This window comes from Balaenoptera acutorostrata, chromosome 11, assembly GCF_949987535.1.
Source record: "Balaenoptera acutorostrata chromosome 11, mBalAcu1.1, whole genome shotgun sequence".
In the NCBI taxonomy this organism is placed as follows: Eukaryota; Metazoa; Chordata; class Mammalia; order Artiodactyla; family Balaenopteridae; genus Balaenoptera; species Balaenoptera acutorostrata.
In genome coordinates, this window is record NC_080074.1 from 98,558,563 (window position 1) to 98,581,755 (window position 23,193).

At 33.3% G+C, this 23,193-nt stretch overlaps 1 protein-coding gene across 2 annotated transcripts; it reads left to right on the forward strand.

The window, feature by feature from the left end:
• Positions 1 to 499: 499 nt before the first annotated feature.
• Positions 500 to 22,368, forward strand: KLRK1 (killer cell lectin like receptor K1). 2 transcript variants are annotated; one of them, XM_057557672.1, is made up of 6 exons: positions 500 to 605; positions 4,449 to 4,541; positions 4,720 to 4,773; positions 5,125 to 5,276; positions 5,573 to 5,676; positions 12,171 to 12,430. In XM_057557672.1, the coding sequence occupies exons 1-6, from the start codon at positions 500 to 502 to the stop codon at positions 12,286 to 12,288; spliced, it is 627 nt and encodes a 208-aa protein (XP_057413655.1). In that variant the 3' UTR covers positions 12,289 to 12,430. The 2 variants fall into 2 exon arrangements, 1 of the variants encoding a protein (XP_057413655.1); XR_009009820.1 differs by lacking the exons at positions 500 to 605; positions 4,449 to 4,541; positions 5,125 to 5,276; positions 12,171 to 12,430 and adding an exon at positions 22,297 to 22,368 and having other exon boundaries at positions 4,738 to 4,773.
• The last annotated feature ends 825 nt before the right edge of the window (positions 22,369 to 23,193 follow it).

Sequence of the window (23,193 nt, forward strand, 5' to 3'; positions counted from 1 at the left end):
CTTTTTAAAATACCCACACCAGGTTTTGTTAATATTCTTTGTCTTCCTCCCTCCCTCCCCTCCCTCCCTCCCTCTCCCCCTTTCTTTCTGTCTCTCTTTCTCCATTTCTTTCTTTCTTTCTTTTTTTCTTCTTGCAATTTGTGAAATTATTAACCTAGTAAACGTGGCTCTGTGAATTAAACACATGTTTAATGCCCTAGATCCCTGTCTTTTTCATGATACAGTGTCTTTATTTTAATGTTATATTTCATTACACATTAAGAATTAACTTATTTTAATAGTACATAGGATCTTGCTAAAGATATCTTGCCATAGAATAAATATAACTTACTTATATTACAAAGTATAAAAATCATAACAAAGTAATACGAAACAAAAGTAACTTGATGTTGTACTTTAAAAAGGATATGAATGGAAATGGCAACTTAAATTTTAAACAATTATGATTCAAGTGGCAGAAAGGCCATGATACAGTGGCCTGAATTGTTTTTTCCCAGAGATGAGTGAATCTCATGATCATGCCAGTGAACTGGTAAAGCATGGTGCTTCTACACGACAGCAAAAGAGAACATGTACATCAGTCACAAGCAAATGTGGAGAAAACTGTAAGTTCTATATTCCATTTGTCTTCTCTCAGTGTACTGACGTGAATCTTAGAAACTGTGATTAAACTGGTGATAAATGTTCAGTTTATTTTACCTTCATGAGGAAAGCAGAATGAGGTTAACTCTCATATACTATTCAAATATATAATAAAGTTTATCATGTTTAGGATCTTTTCATGCCCTAAAAATGATGAGATTATCATAATAACGAAGACAGTAGTTTCTAAGGTATTGTTGAACAACTAGCTTTAAGGAGGAGTAAAGAGAAATGGAAAACAGAAGAGAAAACAAATACCAAATTTCCTTCAGTTATATTCTTAAACAGTATGGAGGAGATGACTTGATTGCTATTCACAGAAATGTTTCTGGGTGGTGAAGAAGATGTGTTCTCTGTCCTTTACCAAACCAGAATATCATGAAAAATAAAGCCTGAAATAGCTTATACAAAAGGAAAAACAACAGACTACTCTCACCTATAAATTTTGATTAAATGTTAAAAAATAAATTATCAAATAGCATCATTTCACAATGATTAATAACAGGGATGAAACTGTGCTGTATGTAATAATCAAAGGGGAAAGATTGTATGATCGTATGCATAATGTTGAAAAGTTTTCAGATAAAAATCAATATGAATTCTTAATTAAAAATAATTTTTAAAACCTCTAAAATATAAGTACTTGCCTTTGATATATTTTTTTCAAAAGCTATCATTATGCTTATTGATAAATGGTAGCAGCATTTTCATTGTAGTTAGAAAAAGAAGAATTTTTATTATCATTACTGTTGAGTAATATTGATTGTTTTGCTGGTATTAGCCAACATGAATAAACCAGAAAAGGAAAAAAAATAAGTGATATAAAATTAGAATTAAAAGGCAAAATTAATATTATTTGAAGAAATATGTGATTTAAAATATCTTTTAAAACTTTACTCAAAATATTACAAACAATAAGGATATCTAATATGTGGACTTGATTGAAAATAAGATATAAAAATCAATTGCCTTACTAACTACAAAAACAAGGAAAATGTGATGAAAGAAAAGTGTCATATTTATAAAACAAAATATCAGAAAAAAACAGAAGTAAACTTTTAAATTGAAAACCCTAGAAATAAATTTAATAATTTAAAGTTGTACTGATGAAAGTAAAATAAAACATGCATAATAGAAATAGAAACTATTCAAGGATAAAAGCCAACATTTTAAAGATGTCAATTATCTCTCTATATACATTTAATGTGATTCTATCGAAAGACCATTATATCATATTTTTAAAGTGATGAAATAGGAGATTGGGATTGACATATATACACTATTGATGCTATGTATAAAATACATAACTAATGAAAACCTACTGTTTAGCACAGGGAACTCTACTCAATGTTCTGTGGTGACCTAAATGGGAAGGAAATCCAAAAAAGAGGGGTTTTATGTATACGTATAGCTGATTCACTTTGCCGTACAGTGTAAACTAACACAATATGGTAAAGCAACTATACTCCTATTTAAAAAATAAATAAAGTGGCAGGTTCTTGAAAAGCTGATTTGAAATTTCTTAAGGCACATATGAAGTGTAATGATAGGGAAAATCATCTGAAAAAGAAATGTAATATTATACTGTGGGCACTAACAAATACTCAAGCATATTAGAAAATTTTACATATGGTTTAAATGGAAAGACAGACTAAAAAATATAGGAATAAATGCAAGTACAAATTGGAATGTACTGTATGCTAAAGGTAGTATTTCATATCAATGAGAACACATTGATTTATTGAGCAAATATGTTAGAAAAATTCTATGCCCACTTGGAAAATAATTTTTTTTATAAATTTGAGCTCCTACATCATTTATTACACACACACACTACCAAATAAACTAAATACAAAAGGAAACCGTGTAATATTATGGAGGAACATGGGCATAACTTATTTTATAAACAGAATAATGAAGGCATTTTTATTCATATCAGGAAAAGCATAAGCCATAAAGGAAAGTTTGATCAAGTCAACCATTACCCATTTTGGCACCCCAAAAATACCATATGTAAAGTTAAAACAGAAATGGAATCTGAGATGTGTATTTGAAAAACATATGGCATGAAGTGAACTAATATTTTTAACCTGAAAAGTAAGAAACAAACAAGCTATTTAATACAAACAAGAGCAGTCTCAGGGAAATAAAATAAAAACATTATTTTTCCATAGAAAAAAGATGTTTAATCTTATTCATAACAGGAAAAACAAAGTTAAAATTTTGAAAATAATACTGCTTATCTTATTTATACATTTTAAAAATGTGAGTAATATTTAGCATGGAAGAAAGTGTGAGGAAACAGGCTTTTAAATTTATTTTTGGTACTACATAAATTGGTATACCTTCTTTGGACTAAAATGTTCAATCATTACAAAAATTAAAATGCATATGTCCTTTGATTTAGCAACTACCCTTTTGGGAATTTCTCCTAGGGAGCTACTCAAAAATATGCACAGATAAGTATGAAATGTTACTCATATTATTATATCTAATAGCAAAAACTAAGAACATTTAAATATGCATTGGAAAAAAATAAAAATCTGCCAATAATTAGATTTTGTCCATATACTAATGAAACACAATGCAAGCAGCTATTTATAAAAATTTGACCACTTTATAAGACATGATATGGAATAATCACCAGGATATTTTCTTAATGTTTCCAGAATATTTTGTGTAGTTTCTTAAATATGTGTTTTTAAAAGAGAGTTGAAGGGAATTGTCTGTATTTTTTATTGTATCTGCATGGAAAATTGTAAATGTTTGTTTCTTCTTTTATTTTTTTTTGAATTTTATTTTATTTTATTTTTTTTATACAGCAGGTTCTCATTAGTTATCTATTTTATACATATTAGTGTATTTATGTCAATCCCAATATCGCATTTCATCACACCACCACCACCACCACCCCTGCTTTCCCCCCTTGGTGTCCATACGTTTGTTCTCTGCATTTGTGTCTCTATTTCTGTCTTGCAAACTGGTTCATCTGTACCATTTTTCTAGATTCCACATATATGCGTTAATATACAATGTTTGTTTTTCTCTTTCTGACTTACTTCACTCTGTATGACAGTCTCTAGGTCCATCCACGTCTCTACAAATGACCCAATTTCGTTCCTTTTTATGGCTGAGTAATATTCCATTGTATATATATATATATACACCACTTCTTCTTTATCCATTCATCTGCTGATGGGAATTTAGGTTGCTTCCATGTCCTGGCTACTGTAAATAGTGCTGCAGTGAACATTGGGGTGCATGTGTCTTTTTGAATTATGGTTTTCTCTGGGTATATGCCCAGTAGTGGGATTGCTGGGTCATATGGTAATTCTATTTTTAGTGTTTTAAGGAACCTCCATACTGTTCTCCATAGTGGCTGTATCAATTTACATTCCCACCAACAGTGCAAGAGTGTTCCCTTTTCTCCACACCCTCTCCAGCATTTATTGTTTGTAGATTTTTTGATGATGGCCATTCTAACCGGTGTGAGGTGATACCTCATTGTAGTTTTGATCTGCAAGAAAATTGTAAATTTTTAAAATGGTAACTGTGATTTATTCTAAAGGAAGACTAGGGAACTTGAAGAAAGGAATAGGAGGGGGTAATACATTTTTAAACCTTATTTTTTAATAATTTACAAAATATATGTTTTACCTTTTCTGAGAAAAATAATTATGGAAAAGCACTGATATCATGCCTCCCCCATTAAAAAAAAAAAGCCTCTAACATTTATATTAAACAGAAAGATACCAGAACCATTTATCCTTTTTCTCATTTTTCTCACTCTTTTTTTTCTTTGAAAGCATCTCCATTTTTTCTTGCCCAATCCATTGCTGTAGCTATGGGGATTCGTTTCATTGTAATGGTAGTGATATGCAGTGCCATGATCATAAATTGTAAGTGATAACAGAGAAGTGAGTAACAGCATTATTGATCTAATGATTGTAATGTGTTACTTTGATTAGTATTCAGAAGCACAGAAATATAAACTAGCAATATTGAGTGTATTTTCTTTATTGAGCTTATACTTTTGCTTAGGCTATCAGTTACTAACAATACAAACCCTTTCAATAGCTGTGATTATTTTAATAACATTATTCAACCAAGAAGCTCCAATTTCTTTGAAAGGTAAGTGAAAATTTTCTAATATTTTGAAGCACAAACTGCATGCATCTGGGTATAGGCATGTATCCAATGACATGAACAAGAAAGTGAATAAGAAAATGATTAATCCTTGTCCACAATTCACTGTAAATTTATTTATTTATTTATAATGAAGAAGTACTTGTAAAAAGTAGAGGACATAGTTTTGGCATCTCTCTTTATATAAATGTGTAGAGATATGTCACTGGGCAATATCATAATGAGTTAATTATCTGGAATTTTAGAGTCGGAATAAAAAAGGCATTTAACCTGTCTAGATAAAATCTGCTATAATGTTCAGACATTCAGAATTAATAACGTATTCTACCTTTCTAGAAAACTACTGTGGTCCATGTCCTAAAAACTGGATATATTATAGAAATAACTGCTACCAATTTTTTAATGAGAGCAAAAGCTCGTACGAGAGCCAAGCTTCTTGTATGTCTCAAAATTCCAGTCTCCTGAAGATATACAGCAGAGAGGAACAGGTTGAGTGTTTGTTTTAATTCCCCTTTCTATGTTTAGTCCTAACATAAGAAACAACTCACTGGAATATGAACCTAAAACACGAGAGGCACTAAGACTCAGATACACCAACCAAAAATCTTTCTGCATTAGAAATAAGAAAGCACAGAAATTGCAGGTATTTTGTATGTGGTGTTTAAGTTGGAATTATGCTAGCGTACAGAATGCAGCTTCCCCAAATGTGGGAAAAAATGATTAAATGATTATAGCCTGTACTTATGAAATTCTAAGGACTGATTTTATTTGTGGTTTCAAACAGGATTTCTTTAAATTGGTGAAGTTGTATCATTGGATGGGACTAGTACAAATTTCCACAAATGTTTCCTGGCAGTGGGAAGATGGTTCCATTCTCTCACCCAACCAGTAAGTTTCTGTACCAATTGGTCTCTATTTGTGGATTTGTCCCTAAACTATCTCTATGATCACTCCACTATCACATTTTCCTTCACACAATGCCAGGACATCCCCATATTCTGATCAGTTCTACAAAAAACTCTTAGAGACTAAATTTAGGAGATTGTGGAGCAGAGCATCCGATACAAATAATAATGAGTAACATTATGTTGATGGATATTTGGGTAGTTCCCAGTTGTTGACTATTACAAATAAAGCTACTTGCAATGAACATTTGTGTAGAAGTCTTTGTATGAACATAGACATTCCTTTCCCTTATATAAATATCTAGGAGTAGAATGGTTGTATCTTATGATAGGTACATGTATAACTTTTTGAGAAAGTCTTGAGCTGTTATCCAAAGAGGTTGTGCAATTTTACATTCCCATTACAACGTGTGAGAGTTCTAGGTACTCTACATCCTGGTCAATACTTATTAAAGTCAGTCTCTTAAATTTTAGTCTTTATAATAGATATGTAGTGGTATCTCATTGTGGTTTTAACTTGTGTTTTTCTAATAACTAATGATGTTGAGCATCTTTTTGTGCTTATTTACCATTTATTTTTTGATTTTCTATTTAGTTATTTCTACTATGATTTTTATTTACTATCTTCTTATTCAGGATGGACTTTTCTTTTTCTAATCTCTTATGGTAAAAGCTGATAGATTTGAAACCTTTCTTTTTTTCTAATAGAAGCATTCATGCTATTAATATTTGAGGTGATTTGGCAATATCCCCACATATTTTGAAATATTGTGTTTTCATTTTCATTCAGTTAAAAATAGTTTTTAAATTCCCTTTTGCATTAGTTTGATCTATTGATTATTCAGAAGTGTGTTATTTAGTTTCTAATATTTGGGAATTTTCCTGACGTCTTTCTATTATTGTTTTCTAATTTAGTTCCATTCTGATCACAGAACATACTTAGTATGACCTAAATCCTTTAAAATTTATTGAGATTAGTTTTATGGACAGACAATTGTCTCTCTTTGGAAATGTTCTGTATGCACTTTAACAGAATGTGTATTACATCGTTCTTGGGTAGAGTGTTCTATAATTTCAGTTAAGTCAAGTTGGTTGAGAGTGTTGCTCAAGTTCTCTGTATCCTTTCTGATTTTCTGTCTATTTGTTCTATCTATCATCGAGAGAGAGGTATTGAAATCTTAGACTTATAATTATGGATTAATGTATTCTGCTTCCAGTTTAAACAGTTTTTACCTAATGGATTTTGAAGTTCTGTTATTAGGTGCATAAATGTTTAGGATTGTTGCATACTTTCTATAAATTTATGACTCTATCATTATGCAACAAGTCCTATCTCCTTAATGATATTTTGTGCTATGAAATTCTACTTTGTCTAGTATAAATATTTCCACTCCAATTGATTAGTGTTAGTATAGCATGTATTTTTGCATTCTTTTATTTTTAACCTATATGTATCTTTATATTAAAAGTGACTCTCTTGTAGACAGAGTGCAATTGGATTAACTTTTTTATCCAGTCTGACAATCTCTGCTTTTTAAAATGGGAAGTTTAAAACATTTACATTCAATGTGATTATTTAAATGTTTACATTTAAGCCTATTATCTTGCTATTTGTTTATTTGTTCAATTTACTATTAATTCCTGTTTTCCTCCTTTTCAGTCTTTTAAGAATATTCTAATTTATTATAAAATGTTATCTACTTATCTATTTTCTTTCTTACTAGGTATCGCTATTTGTTTTATTTTAAAGTTTTCTCTGAAGTTTATTACATTTATCTTTAGCTGATCAATTGCTATTATATCACTCATGTATAGTATAGGATTCTTGTAAAAGTATCTTTTCATTTCTCCCTTCCCAAACTTTGTACTATTTTTCTATCTTTATCAAGATATGGCTGACATATAATATTGTGTAAGTTTAAGGTATACAATGTGATGATTTGATACACATATATACCATGCAATGATTATCACAAAAAGGTTATTTAACACATCTATCACCTCACATGACTACAATATTTTTAAAACACTTAAGATTAACTCTCTTAGCAACTTTCAAGTATGTAATACAGTATTGTTAACTATAGTCACCATGCTGTATGTTAGATATATTATTAGATAATGTAGATATATTATATTTGTTTATTTAAGATCTTTCTCTTCTCTTAATGTAGGCCTTTATTGCTACAAAATTCCCTCTTAAAACTGCTTTTGCTGCATCCCATAATTTTTGGTATGCTGTTTCCATTTTCGTTTGTCTCACACATTGTTTGATGTTCCTTTTGAATTCTTCGTTGACCCATTGTTTGTTCAGGAGCATGTTTAATTTCCCTGTATTTGTGAATTTTTCTTTTTCCTCCTGCTATTGATTTCTAGTTTCATGCCACTGTGGTCAGAAAATGTACTTGATATAATTTCAATCTTTTAAAATTTGTTAAGGCTTGCTTTGTGGCCCAGTATATGATCTATCCTGGAGAATGTTCCATGTGCCCTTGAGAAGAATATATATTCTGTTGCTTTTGGATGGAATGTTCTGTATATGTCTTTTAGGTTCATTTGATGTATAGTATTATTCAGGTTTACTATTTCCGTATTGATTTTGTCTGGATGATTTATTCAGGTTTGAAAGCAGGATATAGAAGCCCTCTATTGTTATTTTATTGCTACCTTTTTATCCTTTCAGTTCTGTTAATATTTGCTTTACTTAGGTGCTCCAATATTGGATGCATATATTTTTACAATATAGTAATTTTATCCTCTTGATTAATTGACCCTTTTATCACAACACAGTGACCTTCTTTGTCTCTTGTGACTGATTTTGACTTAAAGTCTCTTTTGTCTGATATAAGTATAGTCACTCCAGCTCTCTTTTGGCTACCATTTGCATGGAATGTCTTCTTTCATCAGTTCACTTTTTGCCTACGTGTGTCCTTAAAGCTAAAGTAAGTTCCTTACAGGCAACACATTGTTTTTTAATCCATTCAGCCACTCTGTAATAGGTCTTTTTAATTCTCCCTCTCACTGGGCTTTAATAACTTTTCTTTATAACTGGATTTGAGAAATTTCTTTGTAATATGCTTTAGTTTAGATTTTTTTATATCCCTCCTGCTTGTGTTTTGTTGAAGCTCTTGGATCTATGAGTTTATAATTTTTGGCAAGATTAGAAAATTTACTGTTACTGTTTCTTCATATATTTTTCCTTTCCCATTTCTCTTTCCTCTACCTTAGATGCTACAATTACAGGTACATTAAGCCCATTGAAATTGTGATGAAGTTAACTGATGCTCTGCTCATTTATTTTCCTCTTTGTGTTTCATTTTGGATATTTTCTATCATCCTGAATTCAAGTTTACTAATCTTTCCGTCTGCAATGCCTAATATTTCCTCATTCTATAAAGTGTGTATTTTATCTCAGACTTTGAAGTTTTCATTTGTAGAAGTTTGATTTGGCTAATATCTCTTGAATCTCCCATGTATTTCCTTAACTTTTTGGATATATGGAATACAGTCATAGTAGTTGTTATAATGCCCTCATCTGCTCATTCTAACATCTGTGTTTGTTCTGAGTCAGTTTTGATTGCTGCATTTTCCTCCTTTTAATGGTCATATTATTTTATTTCTTGTTTACTTTTTAAAAAAATTCCAAATGCTATGTATTTTACCTTCTTTGGTGAGGCATATTTTTTACTTTAAAATATACACATGAACTTTTAATCTGGGGCATAGATAGGTTACTTGGAACCAGCTTGATGCTCAACCTACAGTTAATTATCCCCCGCTACTGAGGCAAGACCCTTCAAAGTAATCTACCCAAAGCCTTTTGAAATGTGAGGTTTTACAATTTGGTTGGTGAAAATGAGCATGATTTCAGACCTCATACAAGCACTAAGTACTTTTCCCTCTAAACTTTTAGATAGCTCCTTCTTTGTCCTTAGGTAGTTTTCTTATACATATGCATTGATCAATGCTCTGCTAATACTCAGGTGAGACCTTCTGAATACCCTCAGATTTGTTCAACTCTCTCAAGTACTATGTCCTGTGAACCACAGCTGTCTTGGTCTTTCTGAACTCTCAGATATCCTATATATTCTGTTTCTATAGCTTGCTCTTTTAACCACTTGATTATACAGCTCAACTGTGTGTACCAGAACCAAGTGACAATATCCTAGTATTCATAGAGTTTATGAATATAGCCTTAATCCTTTTGATGAATGCTAGGTGAGCTCTCTAAAAAGGTCAGTTCCATCATTTGGAGGATCTGGCCTTTCACTACACTGTTTAGTAATTTTTCCATGCTGGCACAAAGATCAGGAATAAAACCTAGGTGGTTTGTCACTTCTGCTTTCCTCAAGTCTCATAATATCACAGATGAAACAAAAGTTCTCTAGACTATAAAATTTTCTAATTCTTTATTTCAAGTATATATTATTATTTACATCTTTAATTTTTAACAAGCATAATAAAAACAATCCAAAGAACATCCATATTAGCATCAAGTTAATTAGGAGCTTTCTATCTGTCAGTTTTAAGCGTTTTATATATGTCATCTCACAAAGTACTCTTAAAAACCTTATATAACAGGTAATATTTTTAATCTTATTTTTCTGGTAAGGAACCAAGTCTTAGAGTGTATAATAATTCATCTAAGCTGTAAAGTGAGTAGTAGCTGCATTAGGGATTCAAACATATATCTTTCTGACTCCACAGCCAGAAATATTAAATTACTAAAAAAAAAAAACCCTTCTTTTCACTGATTTTAAAGTTTACTTTGCACTCTAATGGTTAGTTGACAGTAATCAATGAACAACATTTTACTGTCATGGGTTCCTTTCAAGTAACAGGGACTTGTATTCATTATTACATTGTAACAGGCACTACCTACCCTCCTATTTCATTATATACTTGGAACTTGAAGGTACTGGTACACCTTAGAATTGATCTGGGGTGGTGTCATTTCTGTGTTACTCAAGTTTTACTTTTGAAAAAAAAGAGTTTATTCTCTGGAAATACTAAGATTTTGTATCACCCCATCTCAATATTTTTCAGTCTGCAGTGCAAAATTTTGTTTTTGCTAGAAGCAAAACAACTAGCATACTAAATTTCTGTTTCTGCATGTAATTAATATTTGTTGAGTGTGACTCAATTTCCAGGAACTATGCAGAAATTACTACAGAGATGATTAGGACCTAACTCCTTCAAGAGCTTCACACTTCAGTCAGAGATATAATTATAAATAAATAAAGTATAATCCAGTGTAATCAGTACCCTGGTGAAATGTGATGAGAGTAGTATAGGAAAACAAACACAGAAATTGAAGAAACATATGAAAAAAGTGAGAATAAAAAAAATGAGGCTTTAATGTACATAGGTTGAGACCAACTAAGAGGAGTTACTAAAAATCTCTTGATTGTTTTTCTTACAGTGGCTAGTTTTTGCTGTGTCAAGAGAGTTCATTCTCTTGTCCTTTTAAATACATATACTATCAAACCATGATACTTTTTTATTTTGTCAGTTTCACATTGATGTAGCATCATTCCTCTTCCCTCAGCCTTCAATTTCCCACTGGTTCCCAGTGGAAAATAAACCACCATTTATTACATTAATTATATAACTACAAAATACTCAATATCCCAGGCCAAATAGATATACAGCTATAACTATCTCTACATGAAATGCCTACACACACACACACACACACACACTTATGTATGTGTGTGTATATACATATCAGAGGATTTCACAATTTATTTTAATATTTTTTAATTTAAAAAAAATAAATTTATTTATTTATTTATTTATTTTTGGCTGTGTTGGGTCTTCGTTTCTGTGCGAGGGCTTTCTCCAGTTGCTGCGAGCGGGGGCTACTCCTCATCGCGGTGCGCGGGCCTCTCACTGTCGTGGCCTCTCTTGTTGCGGAGCACAGGCTCCAGACGCGCAGGCTCAGTAGTTGTGGCTCACGGGCCCAGTTGCTCCGCGGCATGTGAGATCTTCCCAGACCAGGGCTCGAACCTGTGTCCCCTGCATTGACAGGCAGATTCTCAACCACTGCGCCACCAGGGAAGCCCTATTTTTACCAAGTGAAATTGCATATATCTGAAGAAGATTATTTTTGCACAAAGCGTGACATCTGCTGACTTCTAAATTGAATTCTGAATTCACTTCTAATCTATTTGTTTTAATTTTTTTAACTTTCATTTTGACTCACATACATAGATGAAGCGATTTCAGACTTTTTAAAATCACTAATTTCTAATGTATAATAAAATAGTGGCACATAATTTATAATAGAATGAAATTTTTACTGTTATTATCTGAGTTGGCTATATTTTGCATATCTATGAATTAATAAAGGCCAGGCATGGTCCCAAAATCTCCTGAAATGATATTATTTCAGTACCTATATTTAAATATTATTTCATTTTTGTATTTTTGCATTAGTAAAGTTGTGAATATAATTTGTCCTTTTCTCTAATCTAGACTAACAATGGTTGAAATGCAGAACGGAAACTTTGCAGTCTATGGCTCAAGTTTTAAAGCTTATACAGAAAACTGCTTAACTCCAAACACATATATCTGCATGCAGAGGATTGTGTAAAAGCTTGTAATTTATAAAATGTGATGTATTCAAAGACACAAAAGCCATTCTCTGAGTGTTCTCCTTGAAGAAAATTTCCAGAAGAAAATTCTACCAATAGTTATTGAATTATTTTTCCATGTACAACATATCATAAAAATTTCCTTGCAGGGAATAAAGGCCAACAATTGAAGAATTTATCTTTTATAACAAAGTTTTGGGTTTTTTAAAAAATTAACTTATGAACAGATTCATTTTTAAATTTAATAAACTGTTGATAATACCCAGTGTTGAGCTAAATTTTAAACTATAATTTTATTAAGTATGCACAAGTATTAAACTAATAATGCTTTTAGATCCTTTCAAACTTGAAACTTTTAAAAATTAAATAAAATTAAGGAACCTCCATACTGTTCTCCATAGTGGCTGTACCAATTTACATTCCCACCAACAGTGTAGGAGGACTCCCTTTACAGCATTTATTGTTTGTGGATTTTTTGAGGATGGCCATTCTGACTGGTGTGAGGTGATATCTCATTGTAGTTTTGAGTTGCATTTCTCTAATAATTAGTGATGTTGAACATCTTTTCCTGTGCCTCTTGGCCATCTGTATGTCTTCTTTGGAGAAATGCCTATTTAGATCTTCTGCCCATTTTTTGAGTGGCTTGTTTTAATGATATCAAGCCGCATGAGCTCTTTGTAAATTTTGGAGACTAACCCCTTGTTGGTCACATCGTTTGCAAATATTTTCTCCCATTCTGTGGGTTGTCTTTTCATTTTGTTTATGGTTTTCTTTGCTGTGCAAAAACTTTTGAGTTTAATTAGGTCCCATTTGTTTATTTTTGTTTTATTTTCATTACTCTGGGAGATGGATCAAAAAAGATATTACTGTGATTTATGTCAGAGAGTGTTCTGTGTTGTTTTCCTCTAAGAGTTTTATGGTGTCCAGTCTCACATTTAAGTCTTTAATCCATTTTGAGTTTATTTTTGTATATGGTGTTAAAGAATGTTCTAATTTCATTTTTTTATATGTAGCTGATAGAGCTACCATATGATCTTACAATCCCACTCCTGGGCATATTTCCAGAGAAAAACATGGTCCGAAAAGATGCATGCACCCCAATGTCCATTGCAGCACTGTTTACAATAGCCAAGACATGGAAGCAACCTAAATGTCCATTGATAGAGGAATGGATAAAAAAGTTGTGGTACATATATACAATGCAATATTACTCGGCCATTAAAAATAATGAACTAATCCCATTTACAGCAACATGAATAGACCTAGAGATTATCATACTGAGTGAAGTAAGTCAGGCAGAGAAAGAGAAATGTCGTATGACAGTGCTTATATGTGGAATCTAAAAAAAATGATACAGATGAACTTATTTGCAAAACAGAAACAGACTCACAGACTTTGAGAGCAAACTTATGGATACCGGCAGGGGAGGGATAGTTAGGGGTTTGGGATTGGCATGTACACACTGCTATATTTAAAATAAATAGCCAATAAGGACCTACGGTTTAAACAAAATGGAGAGGGGACAAGAGAATGATATAGATGAGATGAGATTGGCCATGTGTTGATAATTCTTGAAGCTAATTTATGGATTCATGGGGATTTATTACACTACTCCTTCCAGTTTTGTGCATGTTTGAAATTTTCCATAATAAAAAAGTTTTTAAAAATTAAATAAAATTAAAGCTTGGTGGAGGGTATATGAGATTTCATTAAATTTTCTATACTTGGAATTTTCAAAATGAAAGTTGAAAAATCAACAAATACATCCTCCAATCTTCAAAATTCCTCTACAAATTTACTATAGCCCATGACATGTTTGGCAGAAATTGAATTACTCTTGCAATAAGAATATGGCACTGATTGCTACAAAACTTAGAAAATAAATAGTTGAGTTTGAAGGGGACTTACAAGGCTTCTAGGAAAAGAATGGCCTCTGGGTTGAAACCTGTAGAATGACTAGAAATTGTCTGGGCAAATCATTAGGGTAACAGAATTTTTGGCAAATGAAATAATACTTGCAAATGTGAAGTCATTGGAAGAGTCTTTGACTCTAAGGAAAGACGGTTTGGTGGAAGCAGAATGATGGAAAAGATGAGGAGCGTAAGAAGTGGTGGAGAGAGAAGCAGAGGCTAAATCATTCAGGGTTTCGTATACTCTAGTAATAACTTTTGATTTTATTCTCAGTGCAATTGCCCTTTGTATATTTTATGAAGGGTATTAAGAAGTGGGTTGAACAGCATTTTAGGTGGAAATTAGTATAAAATGCCATGGAGAAAATGATTTATTTTCTACATAGCCAATTAAGGGCTGAGGAATGTATTGGTCCAAATTAGTTTTTAAATTATTGTCTGAATTTGTAATATACACCACACGGAATTAACAAAATTTAACATTTAGTCACATTTGCTTTAAGATTTTATTATTAAATGTTTAAGTCATAAAAAAGCATGCAAAGAAGCACATACATTTGCTTTGGAAAAATTAAGCAACTTAAATTGGGCTTTGCTTCTGTTTCTGGAACTAAGGAAGGGAAGATATTAGGTTCCACTAAAAATAACAAAAAATGTTTTATGATATTGTTGTATATTATAGCTTAGAGAAAACATTGTTAAACAAAAAATGGTAAAAACTCTGTAGAAACTCAGAATTCAGTGAAAATGAAAACCCTAAGATAAAAGCAACCACAGAAACTGGCTTTCATTCTGAGGGTTTGTAATAACCTTGGGGGAATTTTAGTTTCTGTTTTGAGCACTGGAAACACACAGTAAAGCCCAGGGGCCATCTAACCTAAAAAGTTGAATACAAGTTTTCTTTCTAAAGGTGGGACCCTCAAAGGCTACAATAACAAATAAAACCTACATTTCAGGAAATAGTAACAAGGACACTTGTTAGTGAAGCAAATAGTATATGCCCCAAAATATGCCTCTTTGACATAAAAACTATTTTGAGCTAGAGGTAATTAAGAAGCAGCTTGAAATCACTGTCTTGAATATATTTGCACCCCATTGTCATAGCACCATTATTCACAAAACCAAGATGTGGGTACAACCTAAATGTCCATCAATCATCAACAGATGAATGGATAAAGAAAATGTGGTATATAAACAAGGGAATACTATTCAGGTATAAAAAGGAAGGAAATCCTGCTATTCATGACAACATGGATGAACCTGGAGAGCATTACGCTAAGCAAAATAAACCAGACACAGACATATACTCTATGATCTCAGTTACATGTGGAATCTAAAAAAGCTGAATTCATAAAAACAGAGAGTAGAATCATGGTTGCCAAAGGCTAGGGGGAGGGGGAAATGGGAAGATGTTGGTCACAAGGGGCAAACTTCCAATTATAAGATGAATAAGTTCTGGGGATTTACTGTACAGAAAGTTTCTAAGAGAGTATATCTGAAATGTTCTCACAGCACAACAAAAAAATGGTGATTATGTGAGGTTATAGATGCGTTAACTAACCTTATTGTGGTACTCATTTCACCATACACACGTGTATAAGTCATCACCTTGTATACCTTAAATTTACACAATGTTCTATGTCAATTGTATCTCAAACTTGTGAGGAAAAAAACCTGTTGGTGGTTTCCTTTTATCAACTAAACGAAACAAAACAAAAAACAAACAGAAATGGCAAACACAGGGAAAAGGTCAGTCTACCCTTCCCTTTTCTGTGTAAAGGCAGACTATAAACGCTCCTTTTACTTGAAACAGACCCTTATCTGCCCATTGACAGCACCAGATGAATCTGCAAACATTCCATTACTCGCCTCCCAGATATTTACCTTCCCACAGTTTGCTTCCCTGGGAAGCTTAAAATTGCTTACCTTTGCCCTATCATTTCTCTACAGATTTCCTGTTCTTTGTGAAGATAGAACAATATCTGTCTTCTAAGTCCTCACTTTGAATTACTCTTCCATTTAGTTTTCTCCCACATGATATGCACTGCATGTGTTAATAAACTTTTTCTCTTGTTAATCTGTTTCTTGGTTAACGAGACCCACCTGAAAACCTAAGATGGGTAGAGGTCAAGTTTTGCCTTCCCTGGACTAGTCTTGACCTCTGATGAAAAGAGAAAGTAAAAATCTCCACTGAGCTTTTGTAATCACAAACGAGCCCTCTTTTTAGTTTATAGCCCAAAGCCTATACTAATACTTTCCAAAAGAAAGCAACTTCAATCCACTTTGTAAAGAATTTTGACAAATAACCTTCCAAATTTCTTGAACACAAAGACAAATATTGAGGAGGGGGGATGGGAAAGGATGTAAGAGGGAGGGAAAGAGAAGAAGAGAGAGTGCATGCAAATATGATAATATTTTAACATTAAAGTAGTCTGGATAAAGGATATACAGTAATCCTTTGTACTACTTCTTCAGCTTTTTGTAAGTGTCAAAATACAAAGCTAAAATAAACAAACAAAAAACCCTGGAGTCATCCTTGAAGTCCCTCTTTCTCTTACACACCACTTCTAATACATCAGTAAATCTGACCAATATACATATATACATAAGTCATCATTTCTTGTCACCTCCATCACTATCAGACCTGCTGCTATTGACAAATTGCCAAAGTTTGATTTTCCTTAAATACTTTTATTTTACCTTAATCTTTGAAAGATATTTTTTACTGGATATAGAATATTATTTTGGTAGTTATTTTTGTTTGTCATTTTCAAAGTACAATACCATGAATTTCTGCCTTCCATTATTTCTGTTAACTGCTTGGGTTACTGTTGTTCTCTTTCTCTGGCTACTATTAATATTTTCTCTTCATCTTTGTTGTCAGCATTTTGACTATGATATGCCTTGTTATGGTTTTGTTTCTGTTTATCCTGTTCTGAGTTTGCCATGTTTTGTTTTATTCTGTTGGGATGGTTTACTGCTCCCACTTTTTCTCTACTCTTGTCCCATGATTCCAGTTCTCCATAAATTTGCCTTGTTGAGTATGTAACACATTTTGTTCATCTATCTATCAGTTTTTCTTTTTCTACTTTATTTTGTCTCTGTGCTTGAGTTTGTGTATTTTTATACTGACCAGTCTTTCTGAGTTCACCAGTACTACATTTTCCATTTGCAAGTGCTATTGCTATTGCTTGTAATCTGCTATTTAACTTATCCATTGAGTTCTTACTTTCAGATATTACAGCTTTCCAGTTTTAGAATGTCCATTTGGTTGTTTTTGGAGACAAATTTTCTAGTGAAATTCTTAACACATCTTAATTACATCTATTTTGTCTATATTTTCCCATAAATTTTGAACACATTTATCATAGTTTAAAGTCCTTTAAAGTCCTGGTCTGGTAACCCCACATATGGACTGTTTGTGTAGCCTAATCTCTTGTGTGTGTGTGTGTGTGTGTGTGTGTGTGTCTGTGTGTGTGTATAGGTTGTTCTTGATTATTGATACTATTTTACTGCCTTTTTGAAAGTCTTATAATTTTTTGGATTGTATGTCAGATACTGTGTATAAAAGAACCACATTGGTCCAGATGAAGTTATCTTTCATGATAAAGTGGCCCATCTTTTAACTTCCTTCAAAGTGGATAGGGTGGGGATGTGATCACTTTAATTAGGGAATTAGAGGGATTAAGTTCTGGTAACACTGAGTTACTCTATTCCTGTAATCTATGAGAAATTCAGTTCATTTCTTCATTTATTTTCCTTTCAATTATTTACCATCTTACTACACACAGCATCAAAATTTGACAGACGTCTTGAGGGTATTGCCAGCCATGTATTTCAGACCCACTATTCTTCAGCTTTGCCATTTTTTTCCCTTTGTTCATAGTAAAATCTCCACCACATTATTTTGTCTTGAAGCCATGCCTTCTACCAAAGGACAAATTTAGTTCTTAGCTTCTAGCTGTTCCTAGACTCAGCCATTGTCACCAGCTGTGACCGTGGTGCAGGTCTCCACTGTCGGTTCACTGATCCATCCATGGCTTCTATACACTGTTTTCTGTTTGTCTGTTTATAACCCCTTCTTCTGGTTAGTCTTTGCTCCCTAAACACCACAACTCTTTGGGAAGTTTCTACTTTTTTTTTCCTCGGAATCTTTTGACTTCACTTCCTCTCTCTGTCTTATCTCAGAATTTAGCAAATGGCTTCTGGGAAAAGTGACAATTTGAGGACTTTTAAATCTCCAATATTGTCACTCTAGTCCATGTAACCAGTAACAGAAATTCATGACCCCCAGAACCTCAAAGTGTGGCCTTATTTGGAAATAGGTTCTTTGTAGATGTAACTACGTTTAGGATGACAATGAAAGCATATTGGATTGTGCCCTAAATCCATGAGAATATCCTCATAAGAGAGCAATAGACACACAGAGATGCAGAGAAGGAGCAATGGAAGTTGGAGGTATAGACAATCATCCCGTTGTCTCCAGGGTGTGTGTGGGGGAGTGGGATTGGTTCCAGGACCCCTGAGGATATCAAAACCCACAGATGCTCAAATCCCTCGTATAAAATGGAGTAGTACAGTCAGCCCTCTGTATCTGCATGGTTGGTTGGACCAGAGGATTCGGAAGGTGCAGACACGCAGGGCTGACTGTCTTTGAATGATGCCAAGGATTGCCAGAATATCTTGTATTTTCACAGAGGTTTACTAGATTTCCTTTATACATTAGCATTTTGATACACAAGTTCTACAGTATATACAGTACAAAAAATTGTTTTTAATAATCAGTAACAGTTTTCTCCCTGGAAAAGTTCAGCTAGCTCCTTCAAGGCAAAGGATCTTCCAGAGGAACCAACTCTACCAAGATCCTGATTTCAAACTTCTGCTCTCCTGAACCATGAGAGAATTAATTTCTGTTGTTTTAAGCCACCCAGTTTGTGGTGATTTGTTATGACAGCAAACTAATACAAAGTACACTGGGAGAGTCCTAGAGAAGCAGAGAGCACACTTTCAGAAAATTTCATTATGTGCACATGTCTTGGAGTCAAACTATATTGAAGTTAAAATGACAAATCTGATACGTACTCACTTTGTAATCTCATGCAAGTTTACTTATTCAATTACCTTTTAATAAAATGCAGAATGGTAATAACTCAATCAGCAACCTAAATGAGTTTTGAAAGTAAAATATTTAGCTTAGTATAAAATTTAGTATTTACTTAGTATTTTATTCCCTTCTTTCCATCTTTCCTGTCATTTCCTTGTTGATTTATTATGGCTACACCTGTTATGAAATCTAATATCTGTCCATATCTACATTAACTATTTAGATTTAGAAGAAAATAATATTATTCTTTACTGAAATTTTAAAACAGCAAGAGACTTTCTTGTTCAGGGTACGTTGTGTGCCATCTAAGCCAAACCCATTTCAGTTGTTGGTAGTTGTAGTATAAACTGATGGAAAACTTTTCTTTTTGCATACCACGTTGCATTTTTGACAATTTTATTATAAAATTCTGCAGAGAGGAAGAGGAAAATAAATCAGAAAGTAAAGCTTTCCTTGAAAAGGAGGAATATAATAGTTTAAATGCTCATATTTCATGTAAACTTCCCTTTGGATTCTCTGTTCTTTTTTTTTTTTTTTTTTTTTAAGGATTTTCTTATTTATTTATTTATTTATTATTTATTTTTGGCTGTGTTGGGTCTTCGGTTCGTGCGAGGGCTTTCTCCAGTTGCGGCAAGCGGGGGCCACTCTTCATCGCGGTGCGGGGACCGCTCTTCATCGCGGTGCGCGGGCCTTTCTCTATCGCGGCCCCTCCCGTCGCGGGGCACAGGCTCCAGACGCGCAGGCTCAGCAATTGTGGCTCACGGGCCCAGCCGCTCCGCGGCATGTGGGATCTTCCCAGACCAGGGCTCGAACCCGTGTCCCCTGCATTAGCAGGCAGATTCTCAACCACTGCGCCACCAGGGAAGCCCTCTCTGTTCTTTATATCAAGAGAATCTGGAAGGATTCACCATAAATTCTTCAGCCATACGCTGCATGTCCAGAGCTAATGACTCATTTATTCACTGAGCAATTTTTTTTAGTACACATTATATTCTAGGCATTTTCTTAAGTTTGGGGTTGTAAAAGTGAGCAAGAAGTCTTAAAACTGTAGTTGCTTAAATTAGGCACTGAAAAATTGAACAATATTCAATGAGCTCATGTAATGAGAAGTGACATATGCTACAAGAACAGAAATACAAGATCAAAGGAGAAGAATTCGCAGGGGATTTTAACAGGTTTTAGTGAACCAAGAATATTTTCCAAGGGGATCGTCTAATAAGCTGAAATCTTAAAAATGAGGATGTATTAACCGAGAGACAACAGTTTGGGATGGGAGGTGAAGGAGATAAAATTTGTCACAGGTAAATGGAAAAAGGGCATAAAAGAGCATAGGGGGACCATGATGAATTTAAATAACTTTAAAACAGCTGGAGATCGTGGCACACTTCCCTTAGAGCTGTGTTATGGAGAGTCCTTAACAGCAGAGGAAGCCAGAGAAATAGGTAGAAATCAGATCACAAGTGACCTTATCTACATGTTATTTGTACTTTACCCCAAGTGCTGGGGAAAACCACTCAGGTGTTATTGAAGTACACATTCAAAATTACAAATTGCAAAGATTTCTGTGACTATGATATGGAAGGTAGTTCAGAAGAATATAAAACTCGAGTGACTGCTGTCATTCTACAATTTTCTGATACTGAAATTTATGAAACAAAAATCTTGTCTTTGCCATCTCTTCTTCAATATTCAGTTTAAGAAATCTTGAATCTAAATCAGTGCAATAATGGTGACATTCTTTCCAAGGAAGTGTGTTTCTTTAAAAACAGTAGCAGTTTCCTCCATACTGATGCCAGTTGTTTGAACAAGCAGGATATTTCCAAACTATTAAAAAAGTAGAATATAACTGAATGACTTCCATCGTGCAAATCACATCCAGTAAATTGACACAGCAAATCTACTGTCTACAAATAAAAAGTCTTCTGATTTTTACATTATAGACTATGTGCACTTAAATTTAGTAGTAAATTTATCTTAAATTAATAACTCACTTCTTTGAAAACATTTTGGTCTTCAAGACTCATAAGATGCATATTGGGAAACAATTTTTTAATGACAAAATTAGAAATGTATCAGGAAATATATCCAAAATATATGTGTTAAAATTGTCAACATAATGTTCTTTGTCTTCACAATGAAAATAAAACATGTATATATTTATTTTTAAAAAGCTGTAAGTTTCAAAAATTAGAAAATAAGAGGCACATAAATGAAATTATATATAGATATCCCAAAACAGATACCTTGTCAAAGTATTTTATTTAACTTTAGGTCATCATTTGATAGTGTCATCATTTTGAGTGTATACATAATATACACAGGACTACAAGAGAAATACTTTTTGACATACAAGTAGATTTGACTCATATACATTTACATGTATCAAGCAAAATAGTTAATTATCACTTCTCTCCTGCAATAAAATTATGACTCAGGGACTCTTACAAAATTACCTGTTTTATTTACTTCCTTGTTAGAGGAGATATTTCCTGGACATCCTTCTGATTGAAATGACTTCTTATTCATTGAAGAGAATTCAGAAAGGTCAGTTTTAAACTCGAAAAGAAAAATAACTGGACACATTCTTATGTGTAAGACATTGTACTGAATTTGGAAATACAAAAATGATTAATGAAACATCACTTGCTTCAAATAACTCAAATTTGCAGAGTTGGATTAGCAGAGTCAAAATTATAAAAATCAAATTACAATATATGTACAGCAACTTCACACAGCAATCGATCACAGAAGAAAGAAAAATTGGTCTGATAACAGTGTAAGCAAGTTTTTCATAGAGTAAAAAAAATTTTAAAGGCATTTCTGGTAAAGGAAACATGAGAACAAATAGTAAGGCATTAAGTAATGTTCACGATATGCTTAAAAATGGACAATATTTTGATGTGTCTCTAAGAAATTATCTTAAGTTCTGTGCAGACAATATTATACTTTGTAAAGGAATAGAAATGATCAAAACACTGTACTATCTTCAACAGATTTCACTACGTGAGTAATGGAAAAGCAAACTTCTATTTCACGTTGTGACTTACACTCAATGGCTAAGTATCCAACAGATGAAAGAAGTCCCAGGCAAATGATCCACAGAATCACTGCAACGAATTTCCATGAAGAAGATGGATTAGGATGATCTGTAGAAAGATTTGAATAAAACTTGTGACATCAGCTTCTAAATGTTTAGAGTTCTTCTGTTTTAGGTGTAGTAAACTATACAACAATATAGCTCTCATCCTAAAAATAGAGAAAAGGAAGGTAATCTACAAAATCATAACTCATTTTGAGAGAATGAAGCAGCTGAATTTAAAAAGGGATCAGGTGATCTGAATTCTAAAGAGGTGAAGCCCCGCTTCCTTGGAAAGACAGGACACAAACTCTATTTCACCTTTGGCAAAGCATAGGAGGAATAGTGGCAGTCATAAAACAGTGAAGAATTTCAACAAATCTTCAAGGGTAAGAGCAGGCTATCATGAGACTTTAGAATCTCTTGTACCCATAGACTAATGGGACTTCACACCCAACTGCCAATTATTCTCTGCTGGCTTCCACTGGGAAGCTTGAGAGAACCCCTCTCTCTCTGATGCGGGTCTACAGGATCTGCCAAAGTTTGTGGGTGTAGTGGGTAAATCTGGAGAGGACCATCTCTGCTCTGAGCCCTGCCTAAGTACAAGGTGGTTAATGTCTGTCCTTGAGGGACAAACATAAAACCCACCTGGTGCTGTGGGTGTCCAGACTCCAGGACCCCAAAAAAACAAGCTGCCCCTGGGGAAGGATTAATAAATGTTCCACCACCTGCCACCTCACCCATTCTAGGAAGAGTTCACCTGCTACTGGAGGAAAAGGTAGAAATCTAACCCATCCTGTACCCTGCACTGACA